This window comes from Triticum urartu, chromosome 7A (assembly GCF_056163025.1).
Source record: "Triticum urartu cultivar PI428250 chromosome 7A, HENAU_Tu73, whole genome shotgun sequence".
Lineage (NCBI taxonomy): Eukaryota > Viridiplantae > Streptophyta > Magnoliopsida > Poales > Poaceae > Triticum > Triticum urartu.
In genome coordinates, this window is record NC_141879.1 from 613,249,372 (window position 1) to 613,260,505 (window position 11,134).

Consider the following 11,134-nt stretch of genomic DNA (forward strand, 5'->3'; position numbering starts at 1 on the left):
ATATTCAATAATTCAGCCCATAAGCTGCAGCAGCCCACCCCTTTCTCCAACGTGGCCTAGTGGCCGAAAACGTTCCATCAATCAACAAAAGGAAAGGAAGAAAGCTCAAACATTTTTTTATCTGCATCGCCCCGTTTCAGCCACTTCCCATCGCAAATATCAGAACGACCGCGTCCCGCCACAATCCCCAATTCAAAAAACCATGGTCTAAAGTCTAAACCAACGACAACAAGCGATGAGTTGAGAAAGCTCACCCGTGGACCAGCCCTTGCTTCAGCTCCTCCCAGTCCTCGAACGTGCGCCGCTCCAAGCCTCCAGCAACCAGTGCGCCTCGCCTTTTCAGACCGGCAGGCGCCAGCCCGCAAGCTGAAAAACAGCGAGTCAGCAATGGTACATTACAATTTGAATTGAATCCCCTGTATTTGGTAGCTATTATGATTCTGCAGGAAGTCGGCGACAGTAAATTGTGATTCTCTCGGTAGCAACTATCATTTATAAACAAGCTATAACAAGCTGAGAAACAAGATGGGGGAATCAAGGATGACGATATCATCACTCATTTATAAACCCTAAACTCATTTCTAGAAGAAAGAAAAATCACACATTTATTAAAAACTAAAGTATGTAAAGTTGTCATCTAATTTTTAAGCTTTCTTATCACTCTGTATCGCATCCGCTCTATATTATTTGAGATATTTACACCCTGATATGTTGAACAATTAGTACTCTACAATGTTATTATATTTCAGGAAGTTGTCAGGATATGATCAATTTTATACTCTCCAATCTCCATTCAGTAATCCTGATCGATTAGTACTCTATGGTTTTTTTTTATCAAATCTATTAAGCTATAAGTCAAAAACAAGGCATGGTATTGTTACAAAGATATAACCCAATCTGGAAATCCTGGGCACGCCCCTGAACCTAAAGAGCTCGCTCCTCTCTCGTTCAGGACAGACACCTGACCTAGACTGCGTATCCTTCTTTCCCACACGTTCCAGAGAGCAGCGATAAGAGCAGGGGAGAGAACTTTACCGGAAATGTCGCCAGATCTGTCGAGGACGAACTGATCCAAAATGGTGGACCGGCCAAGGTAGGCCGGACCAGAAGTTGGGGGGGAGACGATGGCCGCCGTGCCGCTGGGGGGAGACGATGGCCGCCTCGGATTGGGGGGGAAACTGAATTTTTGGGGGAGAACAGAGAAGAACGAGGGTTTGCAGTTTTGTAAAATGCAATTCATCTTTTCAATCCAAAAAAATGCAACAAATATCCAAACACTTGATGCAAATTCGGCTTTGGGCACTGCTTGATGCAAATTCAAAACCGTGCTATGATCAGCTTATTGGTTCCCCCATTTCCTATTCCCAAAGTGAAAGTTATATACAATATACATGCATCCACTGGCGACCACTGGCTAAAACCTCAAGTCCGTTCAAACTACCATGTTCGTGTGTATATCATCGTGGCCACCACAGCTCTGCCACCGAGGGAGTGATGAGCTTCCGCAAGTCGCCGGCAATGGCGAAGCAACCGGCCAATGTGACGGCTGTTATGAACAAGGGGACCCTGCCTCGCTGTTCTTGGACGTCTGAGGTGAAGAGGTGGTGGCCTCTTCAGGTTCAGTTCTGTCTTTCGACGTCAACTCGGACGGCTCCGTCAGGGTTTTCAGTGAGAGCGAGCTGCCACTGCCGACCTTCTGCTGCTCTTCCAGTATCCTCTGCAAGTATTTCGCGTGTTCTTCTATGCGTAGCTGCAGCTGCCTTTGCACCTGGCCAAGATTAAGCACGCAGATCATCAGAAAACCGACAATCTCCAGACAACTTTCTAAGATGAACTTCAGAGTTCAGACACATGTCGGAATTCTGACACGCATGACAACAGTGAACTGCATTTCAGAGCTTTAGACTACCTCTAGCTGTTCATGGAGCTGCTTCTGAACCTCCATTTGCATCCGTAGAGCTTCTGCCAAGTTCCTAAGAAAAGGAGAAGGGAAGAGATGTAAATTTGTAAGGTCAAGGTGTTTGCTATGCATGCACTCCGGTGTAATAATTCAGAGAGCTCACTTGTTTTTGAACGGATCGCTTCCACTGCTACCCGGTTGTACTTTCTTAAGGTCCGAGGAAGCCTTCTTTTCTGCAGACAACACCATGCATCAAAATTCAGAATCGCAAAAGGCGCCGATACCGATTACTTGTGAGCAATATTTATCTTCTGTGGTTTGTTTACCTTCTTTGATCTCTGGAATATACTTTGCGTGTCGGTACTTCTGTTCAGCAAAGACAGGCAAACTATAAGTAACAATGAAAAGAAGAAGACATGTTTGCTTTCATTTTCAGTGATGCGGGAAAATAACCCTGAAGTAGTACCTGCAAATGACTCTTTACATGGTAGATGGTCAGGCCTTCCACTTTCATAAGCTTTAGAACGCCCTTGGGAGTTGCTTCTGAAATAACAGATGTTGAAGTGAACTATTTAGAGTGGAAAACAGAAAATTTTATAAATACATTTGGGAAATGAAAGCAGAGCAGCCATCTTACTGTCAGGCCCTTCGAGCTTGTTCACTGCCTCTACGAAACGCTCGTGGAGCTCCAGTGTCCACCTCAATCTTGACTTGTTAGCTGCTGCAGATCCAGAAGATGACCGCGACGAGCTAAGCGGCAGTTTAGCCGGAGATCCTGGATTCTGCAGGCTCTGGTTGGAGCAGGATGAGACTGGAAGCGACGACATTTGAGGCGGCGGCGTGTCGTATATGTCCTGAATAACAGCATATCAGATGAAGAAGAATACTAGGAGTGAGTTTCGGAGATGCTGCAGAAGTTCAGTGGAGAGCTTTTCACCCTCACACTGCAATAAATAAAAATGCACCAAATGGCAATGGGCTCACATCTAATTGGGGGCTCTCCTCATTATCGGTGATGGCGATCCCTAGCTGCTCAGACAAGAACTGGAACTCCATCTGCTCGGCCTCGGCGAAAGCAAACGCTTGGTTTTCACCATGGAAGCTGCCATCAGAAGCATCTCCAGCAGAAAGATTGAGGAAGTCTTTTATGTCATCTGCCTGTTCAGCCTCGTCATGAACATTGCCTGTGTCACCACTGAGCTGCAGGGAGGAGGTTGATGACTGCCCTGGGAGAACCTGCTGCTCATACTTGGGAGGGTGAGGCAGGAAAGGCAGAGCACCCATTCGCCGGCAAGGCGCCGAGTTTGTCGAAGATGATGAGAATAAACTTGTGCAGAACGTTGAAGAGTTTGAGGCCATGGGCTCTGAAAAATTGGGGTGCGAGACATGAGACAATGGACTTTCAGGATCAGGCTCAGGGCTTCTTCTCTGAAGGTTAAATGGCAGGCTGCTTCTTCCCAGGCTCGACGTTCGGATCAGCTCGGTCTTGATGCCTGATGACTGACTGGTGGATGACAGATTATCATCCAACAGCCCAAGGTGGTCCAGTTTAGAGTCCAGCAGCTTATGAACTGAAGACTGTGTGGATCCACAAGCATAAGAATGCGTGGTTTTGTCCGGCGCGGCGATTGGCTTCACGGCAACAACACCATGGGAGCTCATGCTGCTTCAGTTGATTAGTGAGTGGCCTGATAATACACTGCCGAAGACACAAGAATTGATGACTGTTAGTACTTACCCAAACAAACAGTTCATTCAGAGTTTAAATGCAATTCAGAAAATGTATATACTGAAGCTTCTCGGGAAGAATTTTGTGGGCATGCAGAAGGAGCTTGTTTATGACCACAGAATGCATTTTATGCTTGAGCTACCATTAATTCACACAATGTCATGACTTCTGGGCAAGTGATGTAATTTGTGATGTGGCAACAGGATTAGATCTGAATGAGTAGTGGTGATTAGCACCGTTACTGCACACAGCACACACAGCACAGGCGCCAAATTCAGAGCATTAGAGGTCAAAAGGGATAAAAACAATAGCAGGCAGTTCGACACTTCTTGATGCTCCATTTGGGGCAAATAAAATCCACCTTTCATCGAAATAAGCAGGCAGTTCGATATGGTATAAAGACAAATTGCTGTTGTTTACCACAGCTCGTGAGAAATCCTGTCAGCGCTGAGAGAGGATAAACGGGAACAGAAATCTGAAAGAGGACAAAGGGGCACATCGACCGGAAATGGGAAAAACAAAAGGCAAACCAAATCAGGAAGCGAGCTTTATCCCCCCTTTCAAATCACATATTCCAGCACTAACCAACAGAATAGTTAAACCTAAAAAACCATTAGAAGAATGGTTAAATCTCGCCAGAACAACGCAAAGAACCATGGCTCCTACTGTAGATTGGAGCCGGGGAACCAATGAGATAAAATGCATGAGGGATCTGTGTAACCTCAGGCAGCCTCACCTGGATAGCCAGAGAAGAAGATGGACAGCAGAGCGAGGAGGAGATTCAGAATCTGCGAGATGGGTTGTACGGCTAATCTGATTCAGCCTCCACTCTCTTCTCTTCTCTTACCCAACAGCAGCTCCCTCCTCCCTAGAGGCTAGAGCTCTCTCTGGAGAGAGAGAGAGAGTCAGAGAGGCCTAAGAAAAAGTCCTATCTATCTCTCTCCCTGGAAATCATTGGTGTTTGGTGACTATACTGCACCTTTTCTTGTACTACTCCAACTCTATTCTGGTTGGCTGCTTTGCTTCGGTCTCTCAGATGGCCTGTTTAAATTTCCAGATTGCCTATGAGTAAATGTGTAGCCTTTCTTGTCCTATTTTTGTATATGTGTTTTGATAATTCATGATTTTCTGACGATGTTAGCTAAAATACGCTCCCTGTCAGCGCTTTTTTTTCTTTTTAATAAAACATTGGTAACTGGTGAGTGCAACCAATTATATAATAGAAAAAACGGGAGATTGTTAAGAGCAAAAGGCATCGCATATTGCTAAGAGTAAGATGGATGGAGCAAGCGACCATGACTTCAAATTAAACTAGTAGTGCTAGTGTGTCTGACATAAGCATAGGGCTAATCAACCAGCGACAATAGAAAAAGTGTGAGATGCATGGAATCTGGGGCAACCTCTGATGCAATCGAGAGGGCAAGCGACATTGGCCACCCAGGAATCGGATTATATTATCAATCAAAACAACACAATGAGTGCTCCGGAAGAATCATGGTTAGCAGCTCGGCCCGGCCGGGCCCGGCTGTCATGCTCAGGCCAAGGCTAAAAAAAATGATGGAGCAAGAGGATGGTGTGTAAGTGCAAAGTCTGGCTCGAAAACGATGGCGATTTTGTTTAGCTTCATTCAGTGGTTAGTGCGACACATCTTGGAAAACAGAGTGGATAATAAGCGGGGCCGCTCGGTGTCAGTTAAGGAGTAGAATAAGTGGCAAGTGGCAACTAGGTTTGTGTAGACCTAGGATGATCCCGAGATGCTTGGTGAGGGAAGCAAAGCGGACAAATTAAGCTAAACATGTAGTCACAAATCCCATCATTTTGTCTGTATGAGAAAACGGAAATGCTAATTGATCTTATAATTAGTAACTGCAACTTGTGTGAGCTCAGCCATGACTGTGACTCTGTTAGTGTGGTCTGGTTGGATCAATAATTGTAACGTGGTCAAGTGGCCACTCAAAATAAACAGAGAGGGGCTAATTAGTTAGAGCAACTCCAACGAGGCGACCCATTTCGTCCGTCTGCGTTCGTTTGGGTCGGCGCGGACAAAAGTGGGGGCCTAACACGCCGACCCAAACCCAGATTACGTCCGCTTCGCGTCCGCGCCGACGCATTTGCGACTAAAATTTGCGCCACAAATGCATCGGCACGGACGCGGAACGGACGTCACGCGCGCCTTCTCGGCGTTCGCCGCGTCCCCCACCTAGCGACCGTCCAACTACTCGCTGCTCACGCGATCAGCTTAATTTATGGGCACACGCGTCAGCGATGGTGGTCGTCCTTTTTTAAGTCGATCGTGCGGCGGGGCCATCCTCATCCAAACTCGCCGTTCACATCTAGCCCGCTCTGCTCCCCCGTCGCCGGCAAACCCTAGCCACCACCACCACAGCGAGATGGGGCTCTTCTCCGACGCCGGCAGTAGCAAGGCCCCCGCCGTCCCTTTCCCCTCGAAGTTCCTCCCGCCTCCGCCAGCACCGGCTCGCCGGCAAAGGCAGCGCGTGAACGTGCCAGTGCACCAAGAGGAGTGGCACTGGCAGCACCACGTGCCTCTGCCGTACCCCGACGTCACCCTGTCGCACAACTGGCACCTGGATCCAGAGAGGATCCCAGTGCCGGCGGCGCCGCGGTCGGCTAGGGCGCACGCGGAGGAGGTGCGGCGCCGGCGGGCGCTGCTGACGCCGGAGCAGCGTCGTGACGCCACCTATGCCTTCGACTCGTCGAACTGGAAGAGGTGGTTCGCCTTCGAGCACGAGGAGGAGAGGCGCCGCGGCGTGCGCGAGGTCGACTGCAGCCTGCCGCCGCCCCGCTCGTCGTCCGCAAGGAGGACCAGGCGGCCCTTGCGGCGGTCTACCGCGAGAGCGAGGAGGACGAGCGGCGCAGGATGGAGGCTGTCGGTGTCAAAACCGGCGGATCTCGGGTAGGGGATCCCGAACTGTGCGTCTAAGGCTGATGGTAACAGGAGGCGGAGAACACAATGTTTACCCAGGTTCGGGCCCTCTCGATGGAGGTAATACCCTACTTCCTGCTTGATTGATCTTGATGATATGAGTATTACAAGAGTTGATCTACCACGAGATCGTAGAGGCTAAACCCTAGAAGCTAGCCTATGATTATGATTGTTCTTGTCCTACAGACTAAACCCTCCGGTTTATATAGACACCGAAGGGGGCTAGGGTTACACAGAGTCGGTTAAAAGGGAGGAGATCTACATATCCGAATTGCCAAACTTGCCTTTCACGCAAAGGAGAGTCCCACCCGGACACGGGACGAAGTCTTCAATCCTGTATCTTCATAGTCCAACAGTCCGGCCAAAGTATATAGTCCGGCTGTCCGAGGACCCCCTAATCCAGGACTCCCTCAGTAGCCCCTAAACCAGGCTTCAATGACGATGAGTCCGGCGCGCAGATTGTCATCCGCATTGCAAGGCAGATTCTTCTCCAAATCCTAAGTACCTGTCGTAATGAGTAGTGTTCGGCTTCCCATGAATGTTCCACTCCTCGGCTTCTGTGCTTTAACAATGGCTATCTTCCACGTGTTGAGCGAATGCGAGAAGTCGGGGCATTTTTACATTTGCCACCCTAACCATGTGAGTAGATCGTCTATTTAAAGAGTCGGGGATCCTCAGATCCAGGTCACACCATCCTCCCACAGCGAGTATCCATCGGAGCGCGCTCGGAAAAGTCCATCCCATCATGGCCGGCCATCGCAGCTCCTCCTCTCGCTCCCGTAGCACTAAGCCAGGCAATTGGGAGAAGTGTTCCATCCCCCACAGCCAATTAGTAGAGTTACAGACCTAGGGGTTTCTCCGTCTTGCGTATATGGTCCCCGTCCGAGTCGGACTAGCCACTTATAACGGCGGGGAGCAAGTGGAGAGCTTTCCCAACCCATCCATGGGGGAGCGGGTATGCCTTGTCCCTTACTTATTGAGGGGACTCGGATCTCCGATCCATCCGTTCCTCCGCGGGCTCCTGGAGTTCTACGGCCTCCAGCTGCATAACTTTACTCCCGCCTTCATATTACACATCGCCGGCTACATCGCCCTTTGCGAGCTGTTTCTGGGCTGCGAAGCTTATTTCGAGCTATGGAAGAGGCTATTCTGCTTCGTACCCCGTACACAGGAGGGGTCAATATATCAAGTGGGCGGAGCCGAAATATGGCGCATCGCCGGGACCGGATACCCGTCCGGTACTCCGAAGAAGACATCCGAAGACTGGCCTTCGGAGTGGTTTTATATGGAGGACGTCCCCCTTCCGGACCCTATTCGGATGGGCCTCCCTGAGTTTAATAATGCCCCTTTGAAGAAACGCCGCAGCTGGCGCCCTCGGAGCCCCCAGGAGGAAGATAACAGAGAGGTCCTTTACCTGATGGGCAGGATAAAAACGCTGGTCAAATCAGGACTGACAATAATCAAGGTTATGTCAGTATATATAATGCGGGGGGTGCAACCGCTTCAGTATCGGGGAACCCATGTGGCACTTCAATGGAGAAGACGATGCCACCCGCTGCGGCTGTAAAGGTCCGGACTCCGCCGCTGCTCTAGCGAAAATACTGCCCGATTTGTACAAAGGAGAGGAAGAGGAGTTCATCTGCATTAAGCCACGGGATGGATTCTCCATGTACAACCCCCAAACTGGGTGAGCTACTACTTTTACTCCAGACCTCCCCGCATTCTTCATCATAAATATTTACCTTGCTATTTCATAGCAGGAACTGCGAAAAGCTGTGAGGGAGGTCCACAGCCCGTCTCCACAGCCAGAGGACCCTGACCGGGCCCTCGACCCCGGACTCGAGGAAGATCCGGACATATTTGTGGAGCTTACCGACAGGACTTCTATCAGTTAAGCTGTGACGGTGCCTTGGTGGCCATCATAGCCGATTATCCTGGCCTGCTCCCTGCATCGCATGTAAGTAAAACCGAAGTCCCAACTTCTGAGAAGGATCCCTTTTTTGCACTTCACCCACCGCACACATATGGTGTCTTACAGGGAAGGCCCTCGGGACGCCATGCCGAACCCGCGGTGACTCACCAACAAGGGGCACCGAATCCGGGTAGGCTTAAAAGGAAGGCGGTCAGGACTGATATGCCGTCGCAGAGATATGAAAAAGAACCCTGCTCCGTGGTTATCATCTTTAAAATATAATAACGGCCATGGTTCTTGGCAGAAAAAATGCTTGCTGGACCGTGTCCGGAGAGCCTGCCGGCCACGCCTCCACCAGCCGGACTCCAGAGCCGGTCTTAGGGGCAGATGCTAACGTGGGGACAACACCGGATGTTCCTCCTACAGAGGATGCGGATAGACTGTCCGCTACGAATTCCGAAGTGGAGAGTGCCATGAATCACAGGCGTCGTCGGGCCGTACTCCGCGATCCTGGTTTCTCCGAAGAGGCGTTCGATGCCTTCAACTCGGGAGACGCGTACATCCGAGCTGCTAAAAATGGTCTTGCCATAGCCACGGGCCAGTATGTAAAGGATATACGGGTAAGAAAATCTGATAATTATGTATATCAGTAGCCCCTGAGACTTGAAACAGTTGGCACAACTGATTTAAGGATCATTATATGCGTAGGTTCTTACGGAGAAGAATACCCAGTTATCTCAAGAGCTAGAGGAGTGCAAAGCCCAGCTACGGGCCGCAGTTGCCGAAATGAAGGAGTCCAAGAAGGCCCCATCTGGTAACACTTGTTCTGATCGAAAAGAATGAAATGATATGTACCAGTTAGTATTCGGCATGCATGCAAATCTAACAATAGATTCTGCAGATGATCTCGGAGTGAATCCAAAGGTCGTGCGAGGGGATGAGAAACATGCTCAACGACAGCTATAGGCTGGCGAGCGGGTGCTTACACGGGTTAGGCAGGAGAAAAACGATCTCCAAGATGCCAATACCCGGCTGGGCGTTGAACTGAAAGATGTTCGGGCCTAGCTAGCTGACTCCGTAAAGGAGAATAAGGAGCTTCGACGCAGCATTTTTAGTAAGTGCTTGAACGAACTTTTGTGGAGTTCGGCGAAGAAACTGGCTAACAGAGTTATATCTGTAGGTATGCTAACGGGTCGTCCCGAAGAGGAGATGCCCGCTTCTGCGGGCGATCTTCTGCCAGAGCTCTCACAACTGCACGAACAAGTTCGGCAGGTGATGCAGGGCATTGCCCAGGCCTTGTGGCCATCTGCCTCCCTGCCAGGAGGCATGGGGGAGCTCGTAGAGATGCTCAAGGGAGCGCGGCGGCGCTTCCGATTATGGAAGGTATCTGCCTGCCGACAAGGTGCAAGGGAATCCTGGGCCATGGTGAAGACGCGATATACCAAGGCTGACCCGAACCACATGGCCAAGGTCGGACCTGTGGGGTCTGATGGGAAAGAGATCCCCGTTAGTCTGGTATATGACCAGGTAGAATTAGCCGCAAAGTATTCCCAATAGGATTGTAGGCTAGACAGCCTGTTGGATGGTATAGAAGAATAATTTAGTCGGTCTAAGTGACTGTGTACTTCAAGTGACATATATTGTCCTTAGCTGGATTGTAAATCATTTGTCATGGCGGACCTTTTCGCTTCGACCTCCGGACTCGACAGTCCAAAGTGTATCCGAATACCCGCTCAGTTATGTAAAAACCGGGGTACGCGTGGAAACCAGGCGTAGGGGTCATAAGTGCTTGAACAGACAAGTACCCAACTAGCTATGTTATATTACATGGATAGTAAGAAACATCTTCCAGGGAGAATAGTTCCGTTAAGGGTTCCTTTCCCTGGGTATGCATGCATTAATGTGCATGTCCGTACTGCGAAAAGAGACACATGATATAAACATCTGGGGGCATGTATTGCAATAAGTAAAAGTGATCTTTTGTTCACCGACCGAATATTCCCTTAAGAACGCTAGCTTTCGGCTTCACCCAGTCTGAGGTACACATCCGGCTGACCCGGCAGTAACAATCGCAGAGGTGCTCCCCTTATGCCCTAGCCGAATTAACGGGAACATAGGGCATAAACACAAGAGCCAGGCAACCCAGCTTGGAAAAAACTTAAGTCATATTGATGCATATAATGGCGAAGAAAAGGTACATGTGGAAAAGTAACACATGTGCAGGGAGCATAGAGCCTGGAACGTAATTATATTAAGCTTCTATATAAGAAGCCCCAAGGTATAATGAGCACGCATGGCGCGTCAAGATTGTGTAGTCAAGACATATTTTAACCTTTTAAGGCCGTGAAGAAAAAGGGAAGAAAGAAAGAAAGAGAGACAGATAGCGGATATATATAAAAAAAGGCGGAGGTAAGGAGACGAACATAGAGTCCGGCACTAGGCGTAGAACCTTCGGAGTCTGGCCGCGTTCCATGGGTTTGGCTCGAGTCGGTTGTCCGACGCATCCCGCAGACGGTACGCTCCACGGGTTAGAACTTTGTCAATGATGAAGGGACCTTCCCATTTGGGCTTGAGCTTGTCCTTTTTCTTCTTTGGTAAGCGTAGAACAAGTTCGCCAACGTTATAAGTTTTGGCCCGTACTTCTCTGCT

General features: G+C 49.4%; 1 protein-coding gene across 1 annotated transcript; it reads right to left on the reverse strand.

Annotated features, from left to right (window-relative positions):
* Window positions 1-1,310: 1,310 nt before the first annotated feature.
* LOC125530083 (protein PHOSPHATE STARVATION RESPONSE 3) lies at window positions 1,311-4,655 on the reverse strand. The gene is made up of 8 exons (XM_048694472.1): window positions 4,366-4,655; window positions 2,885-3,599; window positions 2,538-2,754; window positions 2,367-2,443; window positions 2,227-2,266; window positions 2,064-2,133; window positions 1,910-1,973; window positions 1,311-1,768 (listed from the first exon to the last, which is right to left on the reverse strand). The coding sequence occupies exons 2-8, from the start codon at window positions 3,560-3,562 to the stop codon at window positions 1,550-1,552; spliced, it is 1,365 nt and encodes a 454-aa protein (XP_048550429.1). The 5' UTR covers window positions 3,563-3,599; window positions 4,366-4,655; the 3' UTR covers window positions 1,311-1,549.
* Between the last annotated feature and the right edge of the window lie 6,479 nt (window positions 4,656-11,134).

Coding starts and splice junctions, on each gene's coding strand:
- LOC125530083 (XM_048694472.1), bottom strand. CDS start 3,562: ATGAGCTCCCATGGTGTTGTTGCCGTGAAGCCAATCGCCGCGCCGGAC. Junction 2,444..2,537: donor CAAGCTCGAAGGGCCTGACA/GTAAGATGGCTG, acceptor CTGTTATTTCAG/AAGCAACTCCCAAGGGCGTT. Junction 1,769..1,909: donor AGCTCCATGAACAGCTAGAG/GTAGTCTAAAGC, acceptor AATCTTGGCCAG/GTGCAAAGGCAGCTGCAGCT.